At 58.3% G+C, this 18,350-nt stretch overlaps 1 protein-coding gene across 2 annotated transcripts in view; it reads left to right on the plus strand.

The window, feature by feature from the left end:
- The first annotated feature begins 11,782 nt into the window (after nt 1–11,782).
- The window catches only part of AFAP1 (actin filament associated protein 1), a 97,253-nt gene continuing 90,685 nt past the window's right edge, over nt 11,783–18,350 (plus strand). For both annotated transcript variants that reach the window (XM_006893622.1, XM_006893623.1), the window contains exons 1-2: nt 11,783–11,909; nt 13,015–13,124. In XM_006893622.1, the coding sequence (XP_006893684.1) occupies nt 11,783–11,909; nt 13,015–13,124 (237 nt within the window). The remainder of the gene's footprint in view (nt 11,910–13,014; nt 13,125–18,350) is intronic.

An 18,350-nucleotide genomic window follows, 5' to 3' on the forward strand; every position in this document is an offset into this window, starting at 1 on the left:
TCCTTGGAGCAGAGGTCCCATGCTGTCTCTGTTGCAGGTGGGTCTCTGGCTCCGTGGGGCAGGGGTCCCACGTCAGCTCTATCTCCGGTGGGTCTCTGGTTCTGGCTGAGGCTGCTGTTGTCCAGGTCTGGCTGGTGCAGGGACGTCTGGCCCTGAAGGATGAACCCTTCTTCCTCTTCCTTGTTGGTTTTGAGATTCCCAACGTCTGTTGCTGAATCCACTCCATTTAAGCCTAGTGGTATGACGAGACTACATAACCCCCTTGCAGACAGACACACCCTGTTTGTATGATTCTTTTACCCCCTACCCCAGTCCATGTGACAAAGTTAAAGACAATGGCTAGGAAAGCACTTTTGATACCACGTGGTCCATCATGCACACAGGCTTGGTTTGAACATGAGCAGGACACACCAGCAACACAGCACCTCTATGCATAGACGCCTGTGCGTAGGAACCCTGTACATAGAACCCCACACGTACAACACCGCACGTAAGAGCCCTGTGTGAAGATCCCTGTGAATAGAAGCCCTGTGTGTAGACCCCTGTGTGTGGAAGCCCTGTGTGTAGACCCTAGACCCCTGTACGTGGAAGCCCTGTGTGTTGACCCCTGTGGACAGAAGCCCTGTGTGTAGATCCCTGTGGACAGAAGCCCTGTGTGTAGACCCCTGTGGACAGAAGCCATGTGTGTAGACCCCTGTGGACAGAAGCCCTGTGTGTAGACCCCTGTGGACAGAAGCCATGTGTGTAGACCCCTGTGGACAGAAGCCATGTGTGTAGACCCCTGTGGATTGAAGCCCTGTGTGTAGACCCCTGTGGATTGAAGCCCTGTGTGTAGACCCCTGTGGATTGAAACCCTGTGTGTAGACCCCTGTGCGTGGAAGCCCTGTGTGTAGACCCTAGACCCCTGTACGTGGAAGCCCTGTGTGTTGACCCCTGTGGACAGAAGCCCTGTGTGTTGACCCCTGTGGACAGAAGCCCTGTGTGTTGACCCCTGTGCGTGGAAGCTCTGTGTTGACCCCTGTGGACAGAAGCCCTGTGTGTAGACTCCTGTGGGTGGAAGCCATGTGTGTAGACCCCTGTGGACAGAAGCCCTGTGTGTAGACCCCTGTGCATGGAAACCCTTGGGTAGAACCCCGTACATAGACATCTGTGTGTAGAAGCCCTGCGAGTAGACCCCTGGGCAAAGGAGTCTTGGTAGTGCTGTAGTTGAACACTTTGCTGACTGGCGACCACAACACTGGCCGCTTGGACCCAGCAGCTCCATGGGAGAATGACCAGCTGCGCAGGGTGTTAAATCAGACACCTTCTGGGGCAGGTCCACCCACTACATTGACCACAGTGGGAGAGCCTAGGCAGGGCCTGCCGCCAGCAACCAGCTTGAGTGGGCTTGAGGGCTGAGGGAGCTGGAGGCTGTCCCCTGAGAGTGGAGAGCAGTGCGTTGAGGGGCTATGTGAGTGTCCTCTGAGCACAGATGAGGGGTGATGGTGTGAGGACCAGTATGCATGTTCCCCAAGTGTGGACAGAGTGATAGGGTTAAGAGCTGCATAGGAATATCCCAAGAGTGGATCGAGGGTGCTGGGGAGAGGAGATGCATGGATACCCTCCAAGAGTAGACAGAGAACAATGAGCTGAAGAATTATGTGAAAATGTGTCCCCCGGAGTGGGCAGAGATCAATGTCATGGGGAGAAGGATGAGTGTCCCCCTGAGAGTGGACATAGGACAATGGCATGAGGAGATTTTTAGGGGTCAGTGGACAGAGCAATAGGATGGGGGACTGGTGAGTGTCCCCCTCAGAGTAGATGGAGAACAATGGTCTGAGGAGATGCATGGAAAATGGTCTGAGGGGATGCATGAAAGTCCTGGAGTGGACAGTGATGGGCTGAGGGACTGCGTGAGTGTCCCCCTCAGAGTGGACTGAGAGTGGGGTGAGGAGCTGTCTAGGTGTCTCCCTGAGAGTGGACAGAGGTTGATGGGGTGCGGAGCTGTCTGGGTGCCCCCTTGGGTGTGGACAGAGAGTGATGGGGTGAGGAGCTGTCTGGGCGTGGACAGGGAGTGATGGGGTGAGGAGCTGTCTGTATGTCACCCTGAGAGTGGACAGAGAGTGATTCATGGTGTGCACCAGGGGACACAGTGGCTCCCCGGCAGGGCTGGCCCACTGCCATCCCATCCTCCAGCAGACTGGACGAGAGCAGCTGGCCTCCTGATTTGCATTTCCGGGGTGCATGCTGTTTGTGGACAATTAAGACAAATGGAGCAGCCTGTCTGTCACACACTCATCAGCTCGGGGAACGTGACTGCTGGCAGTGTGTGTGCGTGGGCATGGTCTCCCACCCTCTGTCCTGCAAAACAGCCTTTAAATCATTCTGTTCCTAAGTGACTAAACGTCACACGAGACCATCAGCCGGTTCTTGCAGAGAGTTGTCTCTATTGGAAGTGCATGTATGTGGCAGTGGGACTGGGGCCAGTGCCTTAAAGCCATCATGAGACACCCTTGAGTTCCTGGAGCCTGTATTGCTTACCTCCACTGGGAGCGTAACCAAGCAGAGTCTCAGCCAGGCTTCTGCTACAATGTATCAGGTACTCTCCGTGCTACAGTGTGTCCTGTGCTGCTTGGCGTCTGTCCCTGGGACACTTCACCAGCCAGGAGGCCCCTCACTCTCCAGCAGTCACTTGGACACCTGGCTTTACTGCAGTTGGGCAGATCTGCCCTCTCCACACACTGACAGTTGGGACAACTCTGCGTCCAGTCAGTCCACGGGGTAGTTTTTCCAACAGCATGTGCTCACCTCAGGTCCCCATGTCACATTTCAATCATTCCTTTTATGCTCCTTGTCACTGAGTGTTTCACCTTTTGTCGTGTATTACATACATACTTACTATGAGTCGTACTTAATGCCCCCTAACAACAACAACAACACACTTACTAGACCACAGTCTAGCGTCATTGTAGCTTTCCTGTGGATGGAGGAGCCAGGGCATTCGTGTGACTCGCTTTAATGTGGTGTCTGGAACCAGATAGTCTGATGTCTGCCTGTGTGTAAGGAATTCTGCTGGCACCACATCTTACAGTGGATTCTCGAGCCACTCCAAGGGAGAAAGTGGAGAAAACTTGCTTCTCTGTCTTCCCTGTCAGCTGTTCCACTGTGTTGTGCAGTGGGCGCTGCTGGTGTGGTACCTGTACATCAGGCTACTGTGCAGAAGGCAGGTGGTTGGAACCCACCAGGCCCTGGGGAGACAGCAGGGCCGTGTCCTCGGGCACTGGAGCCTCGAGCCTGATGAAGGGTCACCATACGTAAGAATGGACACCTCCCCCCCAACAGTGATGTTTGGTTCTTCCTGCAGACTCCTGAGGGCTAGCTCTTCAGGCCCCGTCCTCTGGGTGTTGGCAATTGTCTGTACTTTGGATGGCAGCTGTGACCCTGGCCCCCTCCCCCGGTGGCCTCATGAATTGTACATGGGGGACAGATGGCGGCTGGCACAGCGAGGTGTGTGCTGTCCCTTCCTCTCCCTCCAGTGCTGCGCTGGGGTTTGAGATCAGCTGAGCCCCCGAGAATTCACTGTCATCTCTCTGCCCCACTGGACGTGCGTCACGGTGCTTTGAGAGGACTGTGCCAGCTGCCGGTGGCCGAGGGGCCTGTGTGGGGGTCGCTGGGGGTTTCAGGCAGGAGTATTGATCCTAAAGTGGATTGTCAGAAGGACTACCCAATCTGTGTGGAGGCAGTGCTGCCAGAATGCCCCTCAGAGGCAGGGTGGGAGGCTTCACTCACGTACTCGGGCGTGGGGTCAGGAGAGGTCAGTCCCTGTAGGAGGACATCATGCTTCGGGAGGTTGAGGGCCCCCTAAGAAGGTGGCAGAGTTTCATCTAATGCTGTACCTCAAAGGCCTCACGGCTTTGCAGGTTCAGCTTCTGTATCTCCTGAGGCAACTGAACTGCCGTGGCTGGAGCGAGGCACGTGGCTGCGGCAAGGCTCGTGGCTGGAGTGAGGCTTGTGGCTGGAGTGAGGCTCAGCTAGTCCTCCAAGGAACAGCTTCACATAGAAAGCATGCATTTTGGAGCAGAAAGGACCTCTGGTGGCACTGTAGTTAAATCATCAGGCAGCAAACCGAAAGGCTTCAAGCCCACAGGCCACTCCATCACGGGTGTGCCAGATGGCTTCTGTAGAGACTTGCATCCCTGGGAGCCCAGACACCTGGGAGCCCCGTTCAGGGTCCTGTGAGTCTGAGTTGACACCAGTGGCATGGAGCACTGATGACTCCGTGGTGGAGCCCACGTCTGGGGGCCTGGGAGCTTGGACACGCACCACTGTCCATTGTCCATCAGTGGTGGCTTATGATGCTGGGCGGGTGTCAGTAGTTTCCAGCCTGAGAGAGACCAGGAAGAAAGGCCGGGCAACACGTGCTCTCTAGGTGTTGGGGGATATGCCACTCAGAGGACAGGACTGGTGTCCACTTGACCCAGCTGACCCATGAAGATCTGAGTGCAACAGGACAAACTGCTGCCCAGTCCCTGTCATCCTTGCTACTGTGATGTGTGGCCAGTGTCAGCCAAGCTCATGGACAGCCCCTCGTCCCTGATGACCTCCACCCGCGGTGGTTCTCTTCACCACTGGCCTTTCCTGGTCAGATTTCACCCTGCTCACCCCCAGGGACCCCGTCTTGTACTCCCCGTGTTCACGGTGCGCCTGTGTTCTCACAGGCTCCCAATCAGAAAGCTCCTCTCTGAGTCGGAGCTTTTGGAAGATTAATCAGTGGCTCAAACCCTTCAGCCAGAACCCCTTGGGCGGTGCCAGCCATTAGCGTTGAGCTGCTGCCTGACTGGTGGTGGGGGGACCCCCTCAGAGGTGCCTTGGAGGAGAGAGCTGGTGACCCACTTCTGGACACCCCAACACCCTTGGGGTGGCCTGGGCTGGCACTGTCTCAGTGAAAGGGAATCCTCAAGGTGGCCACACCCTGGTGGCCTTCCAGCTGTGTCACCATGGGGGAGGGCTGCAGTTTGTGTCCCTGCGAGGGGTGGGTGGTCAGCAGATGATCATCAGCATGGACCATGGCGAGCCTCCCTGTCCTCCACTGTCCATTGCCGTCTTGCTTCCTCAGGCCTCCTGTGTATTGTCTTTGTTCCTCTGAGGACCTGTGACGGGTGCACTGGACAGTGTCTCAGCTGTGCATTTCCAAGCAAGGCTGCATGCAGGACCCAGTCCCCATGGACTCGGGCTGGACACACGAGAGATGAGGAAGACGTGAGCAGTTGAAGGGTATACAGAACAGGAAGGCTAGACAGGAATGGGCTATATAGATCAGGAAGGCTGTGTGAGGCCACAGGGATTGAGGATGAGGACAGTGTGGGTCTGTGGCCACACTTGACTCTGAGTGTTGGGGCTGGCCAGGAGAGGTGGCTGGGCTGCAGTCAGGCCCCGTGTGGTTCACAGCCTGTCCACCAATGGTGACTGCAGATGGCTTCTGTCCTCGTGGTGCTCACTCAGATACCCACGGCCAACAGGACCACCCCATCCACCCTGCACTGTTCTCACAGTGTCCGCTGTGCTGGCCACATGAAGTCCTGGACAGTGGTAGCACCGAGGGCCAGCAGGGCTGTTCACTGTGCCCTGACTGTGTATCTCACTCTGCGGGGTATGAGCCTCCCTCCTCCCTGTGCCTCCAACTGCAGACACTTGAGAACGAAGCATCCAGTTGCATTTCTCTGCAGACAGCTCTCACCCTGCAGTGACCAGGGGTGGCCACCCACACCAAGAGGACTGTGCATGTGGGATTATCTGTGTGCACCCCGGCTGTGCACCTGACCTGGGCCTGCTGCCCAGCGTCGTGGGTGGGGTCAGTGCTAGACACTGTGGGAGGGGTGGGCGGCTCTCAGCCATCCCCACCGGCTCTGTGCTGCATCCAGGCTGCCTGTCATCGCTGTCTCTTCCTTTGATGCTGTCTCAAACCACACAAAGTTGCAGACGTCGCACAGGAACGTGGGTTTTCCCCGTGAACCATAGGAACACAAATTGCTTATGAGATGCTTCCCTGAGGACATCGCTGTCAGCTGCTTCTGAAAAAGGACATCCCCTCACTCCTGATGCTCAGTCAGTGCTGACCGTCACCAAGTCAGCCACTGCTCGCAGCCCCATGATGGGGGGACAAGGCCACCCCACCCACCCCGCCTCACCAGCTGCTCCACCATGATCTGCTGCCCCCCTACAGTCAGCTCCCTCCCATGACCAACTTCCTCCTAAAATAGCTGTCCTCAAACTCAGCTACTCCCCCACACTCAGCTGCTCCCCCCACAGTCAGCTGCTCCCTCCACACTCCCTGCTCCCCCACACTCAGCTGCTCCCCACACTCAGCTATTCTCCCACCCTCAGCTGCTTCCTCCTAAAATAGCTACCCTCAAACTCAGCTACTCCCCACACATCCAGCTGCTCCCCCTACACCAGCTACTCCCTCCACATTCAGCTTCTCCCCTCATACTCAGCTGCTTCCCACATGGTCAGCTCCTCCCCCCACATTCAGCTGCTCCCCACACACTCAGCTGCTCCCTGCATGGCCAGCTGCTGGTAGGACCTCTTGCTCCATAGTGTTTCATGGTGATTCTCTAAGGTTGTTCACCAGGCCTTTCTTCCTGGTCTGGAAGGTCTGCTCAAGCCTGTTCAGCGTCAGTCCCCCAGAACCTCCACTGACAGACAAGGTGGCCGTGCATACGGAGCCAGATCTCCCACCTGGAAGATGAGAGTTCTACCACACGGTGGGCAGTGCCTCCCAGTCCACCTACAGGCACCAGAGAAATGAGGGCATGAGCATGGGTGTGTGACCCCATTCACCATGCAACCCCACCAGCTGCCCCATGAGGCACTCGGGAGTGCCCTCCTGGTGGTGTGGTGCTCAAAGCCTTTGAATGCTAGCCTAAAGCTGGAGGCTTGAACTTACCTCCTTCTCGGGGTGAGTAAGGTGAGGCCATAGGTCCTCTCCTGTATGGACCTGCAGCCTCAGAGCCCTGAGGGGGGACCCTCTGTTTTTGAGGGCAGTGTGTATAGAATTTGATTCTCAGTAAAGGGGTCCTACTCAGGACCCCAGGCCACAGCTCTTGTCCCATTATTTTGTCATACTGTAGTGGTCACTACTCTGTCCAGTGTGGAGAGGCCTGCTCCCCACCTCAGGGGACTTTAGCTGGAAGTCCTGTGGGCAGTTCTGCTCTGTCACCTGGGTACTGTGAGTGGGATCAACAGGACAGCAGCCAGCAATGACCCCAAACTGGAAGCCTGTGTGTGGGCCCCATCACTGTGTGTCCCCAAGACACTGGGTCCTGTCCTCAGTCCTGCATGCAGGCCGATGTCCCCAGATGCCAGCCTGCGTGGGGGCCCGGTCCTCAGTCCTGCATGCAGGCCGATGTCTCCAGACTTGGCGTCACCCCCTTTTTCATGTACTCGCTCAGAGTCAGCACCATCTGCCAGGACAGCTGGGAGAGGACAGGGGCCTTTCAGGGCTGTCCCCAGAGAGCGGCCTCCCCTGCCCACTCCCAGTCCTCAGCTCCTCCATCCCATCAGCCCCCACGCATCTGAGCCTCATCCTCTCAGGAGCCCTCCCCTCCTGCTGTCAGGGGAGACTCGGGTGACAAGCCATTCAGCCCCAAGTGGACTCAGATGCCACTTTCCGGAGCCCCTGTCAGCAGAATGATTAGAAGACTGACAGGAAGATGGGCCCACCATGCATCTGTTGTGGGGAGGCTGTGTCCGGAATGGACCCTGCCCAGCCCTGCAGAGAACCCCAGCCCAGTTAGCAGAACAATGACAGAGCATCAGACTGTCTTCAGTGGGGAGGCCGTGTCTAGAGTGGACCCTGCCGTGGCCCTGCAGACCACCCAGTGTAGTTAGCAGGACAGTGATAGCTTGTCAGACCATCTTCAGTGGGGAGGCTGTATCCGGAGTGGACCTTGTCCTGGGCCGTGGGGAGGACCCAGCCCAGCTAGCAGGATGGTTACAGAGCATGAGAACATTCACTGCTGCCTGCGGTCCTCTCATTCTGGCTCACTCAGTTTCCTTTGTGACCTCGTGCTCATTTGCCTCAAGCTGTGAGCCACCCCTGACTCTGCAAGCAGCATGTCAGTATAGGGTGGGCCGTGAAGCCCCCAACTCTGCGGTGGCTTGATCTGAAGTGGTGAAACCCAGGCCCTCCGCCCGAGCCAAGGCCCATCGGTCTCCCCGTGGAGTTGCTGGGGGGTTAACACCCTTGACCTTTGCCTCCCATCACCATGAGCTTGACCTCACTTCCCCCTGAGCAAGCCCTCCCCTCCCCTCCCTTCCCTTTGGCAACCCCTCCTTGATTTCTGCTGCCTTCACCTCCAGGAGTGGATGGAGATGTCAGAGTGTGGTTGAGGCCTGTCCTCACTGGAGAGTGTGGCCTTCTCATGACCAGCAGTGTCCCCTGTGTGGCTGGGATGCTGTGTGCCCACTCCTCTGCTGCCTGGCCCCCAGCTCTGTGGGTGCTGTCCCTTGCGTGGCCGGGACGCTGTGTGCCCACCCCTGTGCTTCCTGGCCACTGGCTGTCATCAGAGGCACTGTGGGTGCTGTCCCCTGTGTGGCCAGGGATGCAGTTACCCATCTGTGCTGCCTGGCCACCAGCTGTCATGGGAGGCACTGTGGACACTGTCCCCTGCGTGGCTGGGACACTGTGTGCCCACCTCTCTGCTGCCTGGCCACTGGCTGTCATCAGAGGCACTGTGGGTGCTGTCCCCTGTGTGGCTGGGACACTGTGTGCCCACCTCTCTGCTGCCTGGCCACCAGCTGTCATGGGAGGCACTGTGGGCACTGTCCCCTGCGTGGCTGGGACACTGTGTGCCCACCTCTCTGCTGCCTGGCCACTGGCTGTCATCAGAGGCACTGTGGGTGCTGTCCCGTGTGTGGCCAGGGACGCTGTTACCCGTCTCTGTGCTGCCCGGCCACCGGCTGTCATGGGAGGCACTGTGGGTCCTGCCCCCAGGCACACGGGGCCCCATATCCTCTCCCCTACCCTCTACAGTGATGAGTTGAGCAGTTTGAACAGCTGCCATCATGGGCCAACTTTCGGAAGGAGACCCCCAGAGCTTTCCTGGGCCTCTCAGTGTGGAAGCCCCTCTGAATTGTGTTCAGCACCACAGGCCCCAGGCAGGTGGGGGGTGGTGCTTGCAAGTGTTGGTCTCCCACAGTGGAGGTGGGCAGCACAGGGACAGCAGGGAGACACCCCCTCAAGAGCTGAGTCTCTCCTCCTTTCTCGCCTTTGGGAAGCTGCAGGCACCATCAACCCACACTCCCCATCCAGACCCCAACCTGTGATGGCACAGGGTGTAGGGAGGGAGGAAGGGAGGGGGGGCCAGGTAGGGGGGAGTGTGAGAGAGGGAGGGAGGGACAGGTGAGGGGGATGTGAGAGAGGGAGGGAGTTGGGACAGGTGTTAAGACTGTGAGAGGGAGGGAGGGACAGGTGAGGGGGATGTGAGAGAGGGATAGGAGGGGGGAGTATGAGAGAGGAAGGGAGTTAGGACAGGCGGTGAGGGAAGAGTGTGAGAGAGGGCAGGAGGGACAGGTGATGGGGGGAGTGTGAGAGAGGGGCTCATGGGGAAGGGCTGTGCCTTCAGACCCCGAGACGTGGCATTGTCCAGCTGGCAGCAGTTTCTTGCCCCGTCCCCTTGACCGTGTGGTATTGGTGATCAAACCCTCAGTCTAGGCTCCGCTTGCTCCTCCATTCATAGCCTCTGTCCCCACAGGCAGGGCAACAGTCCCAGGAGACAGTTGATGGAGCTGGTAGCCAAGGTTGACTACAGGGTCATCTGTTGCTACACCCAGGGCTTTTGTGGTGCCCTGCTCCTCATGTCTCCCCTCCACCCTTGTGCTGGAATAGAAAGATCCCTGTGTCAGTGCTGTGGGTGACCTGTGTCCATCCGGCTCATGGTGACTTTGCAAGACAGCATAGCTGTGACCCTCCCTGCCTGACAGCATAGCTGTGACCCTGCATGACAGCATAGCTGTGACCCTGCATGACAGCATAGCTGTGACCCTGCATGACAGCATAGCTGTGACCCTGCATGACAGCATAGCTGTGACCCTGCATGACAGCATAGCTGTGACCCTGCATGACAGCAAAGCTGTGACCCTACCTGACAGCATAGCTGTGACCCTGCATGACAGCATAGCTGTGACCCTCCCGCCTGACAGCATAGCTGCGCTGCAGGGCTCTTCAGGGTGGGGGGAGTGGAGGGGGCAGAGCACCAGGTCTGTGTCCTGAAGAGCCACTTGGTGGCTGTGAACCACTGACCTTGTGGTTAGCAGCCGAGCAACACAGAAATCCTAAATTAAAAACCAGCAAACAGACACCAGGATCTTCCCCTGGAAACACACAGCGGGTCGTCCTGGGAGTAGAAGCGTGGCAGGGCGTCATTTCACCCCCTAAAAGCCGATGGAGGAGGCCCTGGTGCGCTCTCCAAGCATGCGAGCTGTCCACCACGTCCAGTACCCAGTCCTGACCCCTGTGTTGTTGTGTGCTGCCAAGTCAGATCCGACCTGCAGCTGACCCTCCAGCGGGTTTTCGGAGCAGTAAACCGCATGGAAGGGAATTGCCCATCCTTCTCCAGCGGGGCAGCTGGTGGATTCAAACCACGTGCCTTTAGGTGGGCAGCACAGCTCCTTACCACTAGACCACCAGAGCATGATTCTTGATTATTATTAAAGAAAGACAGTGAAAATCAGTTGCTGAATACTTTCTCATCAGGGGCAAAGCCAGGTGTGACGTTCCTGGGGAACTGAGTGTCCAGATGCCACGTCTTTCTTGACACTCAGGTGGCACAGCCTTCAGGCCATCGAGCTGTGGCATCTGGGCAGCCTGGCTGTGGACTCAAAGCCAGGAAGGAGCCAGGTGTCTGTCCAGATCCCCCAGGATCTTCTGGTTGACCTGGTGTCATAGGGGTGTCGTCCACATTCTCCTTGTCCACGGTGCTCAAGGGGACCCTGTGCACAGTACAGCCTCCAGACCTCGCTGTCCCTGGGACCAGTGTAGACCCCACTGTGGGCACCGTAGACTGTTCACCGAGAGAGCTCCAGATCTTTCTTCCTCATCTGTCACAGCCTAGAAGCTCTGCCCCAACCTGTTCCCTATCAGCAGCTCAGGCCCCCTGAGGGGCAGGTGGAGGCTGGGCATCCGGGGCCTCAGCAGGGAATCAAACTTGAGTTTCCCACACAGAAGGCAAGAACTCTTATCACTGAGCAGGCATCCTGGTCCCTTAGAGACTGGTGGAACCCCAGGACTGTGACCCTGAGTCGCCTTTAAAACGTGGAGCAGAACTCACCCACATGTCTTCACTTTCAGCCAAACAATTATTGTTCTTGTGCCATTTCCTCCTCTGAACACCCCCTAGAGGGTCAGCTGTAGGTTGGTTCTGACTCCATGGCACACAACAACAATAAGGTGACCAACCACAGAAGGTCCCAGGGCGGCACTTGCTGGTGGAGGAAGCCCAGATGGTGGGAGGGAGAGGAGATTGGGCTGAGTGGAGATGAGAACGCCAGGGCGGAGTGGGGAGAGGGGTTTGCAGTGTGTCCTGAATGCGTCCTGAGTGCCTGTGAGCCGCTGAGTGGAAAACCGATTGGCCTTGTAAACTTTGACTGAGAGTCTGGTGACAGCCAAACCCGGGTCATGCTGGAGGCTGCCGCTGCCCGCCTTCCGAGCCGGAGAGCTTTGTCCGGCTAACGCGGATGCCACGAGAAAGGGCCCTGTTATGACATCTCCCAGTCACACCCTGTCCCCTCCTCTCTCCCAGCTATGGAAGAGTTAATCGTTGAACTGCGGCTCTTCCTGGAACTGCTGGACCACGAGCACCTGACGTCCACCGTCCGTGAGAAGAAAGCCGTGATTGCCAGCATTCTGCTGAGGATCCAAGCCTCCAGAGGTGAGTGTGTCCTCCCAGCCACTCCAGTGGCTCTGGGTGCCCACCCACCGGGTGTGTCCTCTCGTGGAGACACTGGGCCTACTCACTGGTTCACTGACCGTCTGTCCAGCTCTGAGGATGGGCGGGCCTGGCCTGTGACTAGGACATAGTTCACCATCGGTCCAGCTCTGAGGACCGGCAGGCCTGGGCTGTGTGCCAGGCTGTGTGTAGTACATAGTGAGCAGGTCCTGGTCACTGGTTCACTGACCGTCTGTCCAGTTCCGGAGATGAGCAGCCCGTGCTCGCTGCAGACTGTGCGTCTTGGTAGAGTGCACAGGATCCTAGGGGTGTGGATGGAGATTTGCTCGGACTCGGGTGCCACAGCATCGTGTGACCTCAGGCCTGGCTGCTGCACATGGCAAGGGCCCTGGGCTGGGTCCCAGGGGAGGACACCTGGGAGGAGCTCGGGAGGGACCATGATTGGCTCGCTGGCCGCCCGCTGAAAGGTCTGTGGTTTCCTCGGGAGGAAGGGATCAAAGCCTCAGGGACGTGTGGGCAGTTCCTCTGGACAACTGGACAGTGAGAGCCTGATTTAGGGACGTGTGGGCAGTTCCCCTCAGTTTGGTGGGGTCACTGTGAGTCCAGTCAGTTGGAGAGCAGTGACTTGGGTCGGGGACATGTGGGCAGCTCCCCTCTGTCTGGCAGGGTCACTGAGTCCAGTCAGCTAGACAGCTGGAAGGCAGAGGTTTGGTTTGGTGTTATGACCCCTGAGGTCACAGTGGTAAGTGCTCACGAGGGTCAGCAGCGTGTGTCTGCCCAGTGGCTCCCCGGGTGAAGGGCCTGGTGGTCTCTCACGGAGCCCTCCTGCTGCCTTGGTGGCTGCCTGGTCTCACACGCCAGGATGTCTTCCAGGCTTACACCGTGACTGGCTTGCTTTTGGAGAGGCAGCGGGACCACGGAGGACACAGGCTTGGAGCCACCCCACCCCTTTAAGATGTACTTTTGATGAACCTTTGCTTTAGACCTGTCACCTAAGTGGACACTGACCTGCAGGGCCCCGAGGACTGCAGTGGGACAGCTCACCGCACAACCCCTCCTCACCTCCTGGTCTGCCTCCCTCTCCCAGGTTCCGAGGGCAAGGACCATGTTCAGAAGGTGGAGCACGCCCACCAGCTCGCCAGCAGCCTGCCAGCCCCTCCCCAGCTGCCGCTGCCCGAGATCCCACAGCCCTGGCTGGTGAGTGCTGGCCAGGCCCACGACTGCGGGCCTAGGGGGGTGGAGGCCTCGCTGCCCAGGGCAGGCCAGTGTCTTCTCCGGGACCTCAGCACCTGCAGTGGTGCAGTGGTCAAAGCTGGCTGCTAGTCCAGAGGTAAGCAGGTTGAGACCACCATCCTCTCTGAGGGAGAAGGTAAGTCCACCTGCTTCTGTGATGGTGACACCCACAGACGGGGGCAGGTCCCCTCTGCCCTGCAAGATCCCCGAGTTGGGGCTGATTCCTCGGTGGTCTGTGCTGGAGCAGTTACCAGAACCAAGGTGGCAGGGTGCTGGGCACGGGGCTGCAGTCCCAGTGTTCAGAGACACGGTGGGAAAGGCCTAGGGTCTGCTTGTGAGGAATCAGGCACAACCATGCTGATGTCCAGTTCTGCCCTGACACACACGGGGCCCTGTGAGCCACTGTGAAGGAGTGCAGGCAGCGTGTGGACAGCTGTAGATGACCTGAGTCCACAATGGGAAACTGCCCACCGCCCCATCCACAGCACAAACCAGGTCCTGGGAGGTCAGACATGCCCCTCTCCCCAGGCTTCTGCACCTCTGTCTACGAATCCCAACACCAACCCTTACTGCTCGGCTGGGTCCAAACAGCACACAGACCTCACAGAACCACACTCCCAGTTCTGGGGTTTATTGGGGAGGTTAACAGGATAGAGTTGAGGGTGGCAGCAGGACACCCCTCAGCCTCCAGTCTCACAGTTTTCGGTCAGTGTTACTAAGCTCTTGGTCCTGCAGTCACGGTGTCCCCCTCTTGTCCTCCTGCAAGCTTGTGTGACCGCTCCGCACGCTGATTCCATGGGGCAGCACCTCCCCTCCGTCTAACACCAGGTCTCTGGCTCTGCTGGGGCTGCTGCTCCTGCAGGCTCTGGTCTGAGCGGCTTAGGAGACGTCGGCGCAGAGGACTCACACTCGACGTCCTTCGCTTTTCTTCCTTGGCTGTGATAGCCCTGAATTCTGCTGCCGAATCCACTCTGTTCAGGGGGAGACTGACTGATCCCCAGTGGATAGACTAACACATCTGCATATCCCCGCCCACCCACATGGCAAAGTCAAAGTCAACGGCCAGGTGAGCCGTTCTGAGCAACACACCCTTACCCCCACAGCTGGCGTCAGCTTTGGGTCCATGCCACCTGGTAGCTCGTGTCACACGCACCCAAGACACTGTGCGTAGATCGCCAGGCCTCTCCTCGGGGTGCCTCGGGGACCTGGGCCCCCAGCTCTGCTCACACGCCTCTCCTTGGGATGCCTTGCAGACCTGTGCCCCCAGTCTGATCATCACGCCTCTCCTCAGGGTGCCTCGGGGACCTGGGCCCCCAGCTCTGCTCACACGCCTCTCCTTGGGATGCCTTGCAGACCTGTGCCCCCAGTCTGATCATCACGCCTCTCCTCAGGGTGCCTCGGGGACCTGGGCCCCCAGCTCTGTCTCAGCGCCCAGGGTGGACTGTTTGCTGTAGTTTGAGTTGTGTCTGCTCCACTATGAACACAGTTTACTGCCTGGCTCAGCAGGCCCTTTGACCCCTGATGTCCCCTTCCTCACACACCGATGCAGACGACGTGGGGACCCAAGCCGGCCAACAGGACAGAGCCCGCTGGTCACTATGTCCTCACCCTGCTTGGCCACTGGTGGCTCTCTGACACTTCCTTCGCGTCTACTCTGGCCTCATGCCATCCAGGCCCCAGGTTACTGCCAGGTGGAATTGAGAATGTGCTAAAGGTTGACAGGCACTTTGGATCCTAGGAATATCCCAGGAATAACAGTGGCATTCCTAACAGGGAATTGGCAGAAGCTACACCTTCTGATTTAAATAACGTAAATGCGGGAAGAGCCTGGTTCCCCTGCGGTTGGCCTCTCAGCACGGCTGCACCTTGTCGACGGTGGTTGGTGCCATGCCTTCAGCCATAACTCCCCATTGAAGCACAGGGCTGAGCCCGCCCCGTCCTGCCCTCCCTGTCCTGACTGCCCCATCCTGACTGCCCCATCCGGACCACCCTTCTCACCGCCCTGTCCTGACTGCCCTGTCCTCACCGCCCTGTCCTGCCTGCCCTGTCCTGACTGCCCTGTCCTGCCCGCCCTGTCCTGCCCGCCCTGTCCTGACTGCCCTGTCCTGACTGCCCCGTCCTGCCCGCCCTGTCATGCCTGCCCTCACCACCCCCACCCTGGTCACTGGGAGCACTGGCAGCTGGGCTCCTTTGAAGGCCTTGCACAGCTCCGGTGAAGATGAGGACATATTTTTAAGTAGCCCTGGGGCTCCTTAGTGCACAGCTGCTAACAGACAGAAAGGCCCACCTGAGGCACCTCAGAGTAAAGGCCTGGTGGTCTGCCTCCTAAACCAGCTCTAGCCACCCTGTGGGGCGCGGCGCTGACACACATGGCCACGCAAGTCCACTAGCTGAGATGAGGAGGGAGGGTGGGCATAAGCCATGGAGCCCTTCTCCCATCACCTCCTGGAGAGCATCCAGGTGACACGAAAGACCCTGGTGGTGCCGTGGCTGACGCAGCGGCTCTAACCCCCAGGACAGTGGTGTAAGCCCACCAGCTGTGGGAGGAAGCAGGCAGTGTGCATGAGGTCCTAGTGACCTGCTGCTGCCTCATGTGCTTTGGGCATGTTGTCAGGAGAGGCTGGTCCATGGAGAGGGACAGTGAAGGAGGGAAGGAGGGAAGGAGGGAAGACCCTCACTGACACAGTGACCGTGGCCATGGGCTCAGGTGTGTCAGAGCTGGTGAGGATGGCACAGGTCAGGGCAGGGCTCAGGGCACGACAAGGCAAAGGCAGGATAGGGCACAGGGCAGGACAGGGCAGGACAGAGCACAGGGCAGGGGCCCAGGGCAGGACAGGGCATAGGGCAGGACAGGGCATAGGGAAGGACAGGGCATAGGGCAGGGCACAAGGGCTCAGGACAAGATAGGGCACAGGGCAGGACAGGGCTCAGGACAGGACAGGGCTCAGGGCAGGGGCACAGGGCAGGACAGGGTATAGGTCAGAACAGGGTACAGGTCAGGACAGGGCACAGAGCAGGACAGGGCAAAGGGCGGGACAGGGCTCGGGACGGGACAGGGCACAGGGAAGGGCACAGGGCTCAGGGCAGGAGAGGGCTAGGGCACAAGACAGGGCTCACGGTAGGACAGGGCTCACGGTAGGACAGGGCTCACGGTAGGACAGGGCTCGGGGCGGGACAGGGCACAGGACAGGGCACAGGGCTTGGGGCGGGACAGTGCTCGGGGCGGGGCAGGACAGGGTTCAGGTCTGTTGTTCAGAGGGTCTTAGAAGTTGTACTGGACTTGACGGCACCTAACAACAGCGACTCTCCCCCTCCCCCGCCTGCCCCTTCCACACAGCATGTTAAATGGAGAACACACGCCTCTCTCCTTTGGGGCTGCTGGTGGATCCGAACCACAGGAGACGTGCAGCCTGGGCTTAGCAGCGTGCCTCGCTGTGTCCTGCTGCAGCCTCGGATGCCCCCGGCGCACACGCGTGCCCTTGTGTCAGCTGGAAGCACGCTGGAGAGGGTTCTGTCCACGAGGGATGCGCTGTGCACTCGTCCCCCTGTGCGCATGCCCGCTGACTTCTGCCTTGTCCAGCTCATTCTGGAGCTGTGGACACGCCCGTGATGGAAAGCTTTCCCATCGATGATCTCATTGGCTATTTTTAGCTAACGTGCGTAATTACAGCCCAGAAGCCTGTAATCCCCCTCAGCTGGTCCTTTCTGCGGACATGCGCCCTGCCAAGCTTTGGGGTCCCTGGCTCTGTCCTCTGGCTTGGCGACTATCTTCCCAGAGTTACTCTAGGAGTCCTGGTGGTGGTGTGGATTAAGTGTTAAGTGAAGGGTCAGCAGTTCAAACCCAGCAGTAGCTCACAGGAGAGAGATGAGGCTTCATCCCTGGTGCTGTGAGGTGGGGGCTTCACCTGGTGCCGTGGAGGGGCACCTCCTGGTGCCGTGGAGGGGCACCTCCTGGTTCTGGGGGGGCTCCACCTGGTGCCATGGGGGTCTCTACCTGGTGCTGTGGGTGGCCACCCCCTCGTGAGCGGTCAGTTAGGGTGGGTTGCCAGAGTCCTCAGCTGGAAGCGCCTTCCAGTGCAGTTTATTAGTCACGTGGTCATGTGTTCCTGCCTCACCTCTCATTTACTTGCCCCCCCCACCCCCCATTCCTTGGCTTGTTCGTGAGTGGGTTAACCCAGCCACTCCACTTCTGCCCGCTGAGTCGTTCACAGAACCGGTCGGCATCCGGGCACCCTTCCTTAGTTTGACTGTCACTTCATGTGTCTGTGTGCTTGCTTTTCCGGTCATTCCTTCATCCACCTCATCCCTAGTCCATTGTGTGCCCACTGGTTCCCTCACCCATCTGCTCATTCATTCATTCATTCCTCTGCTCATTCATTCATTCCGTCAGTCATGCCGTAGCTTGTTCCCTGGCCCGTTCACTCACGCACACCCTCACTTGTTAATCCGTCCCATTGTGGCTTCATTCACTCATCTGTGTGCCTGCTCATTCATTCATTCATTCATTCATTGTCCCAGTCACTGTCCACTCCCCCCTCCTCTCCTCTCCTCTCCCCTTTTCCCTCTCTCCCCCAAGCCTGTCCCTTTCTCTCTCCCCCACTCCCTTCCTCTCTCTGTCTCTCCTCTTCCTCTCCCTTTCCCTCCCTCCCTCTCCTGGAGTCAGGCCTCCACCTTGCCTTTGACTTCAGCATCTCTGAGCAGCCTGGTCCAGGCTGAGGGCAGGTGAGAATCCTCTGAGCTGACAGAAGCAGACCTGGGTTGTTTTATCAAAAGAGTTAGTGGAAGTTGTTGTTGTTATGTGCCGTCGAGTTGTTTGCGACTCATAGCAACCCTATGTACAACAGCCCTAAACCCTGCTCTATCCTGTGCCAATCTCATTGCCTCTGACAAACCCATCCCGAGTACCCCAGTCACTGAATCAATCCACCTCATAGAGGGTCTTCCCCTCCTGCGCTGTCCCTCCACTCTACCCACCATGATGTCCCTCTCTAAAGACCTGTCTCTCCTTAACAACATGTCCAAAGTATATCAGACGAAGCCCCAGAATCCTTGCTTCCAAGGAGCAGCCTGGTTTAATCCTCTCTACGATGAATCTGTTTGTTTTCTTGGCAGTCCATGGTACATTCAATACTCTTCTCCAATACCACAGCTCAAAGGCATCAATTCTCCTTCTGTCCTCCCTAGTCATTG

This window comes from Elephantulus edwardii, unplaced genomic scaffold (assembly GCF_000299155.1).
Source record: "Elephantulus edwardii isolate Elephantulus edwardi_28Jun2011 unplaced genomic scaffold, EleEdw1.0 scaffold00129, whole genome shotgun sequence".
Classification (NCBI taxonomy): Eukaryota; Metazoa; Chordata; class Mammalia; order Macroscelidea; family Macroscelididae; genus Elephantulus; species Elephantulus edwardii.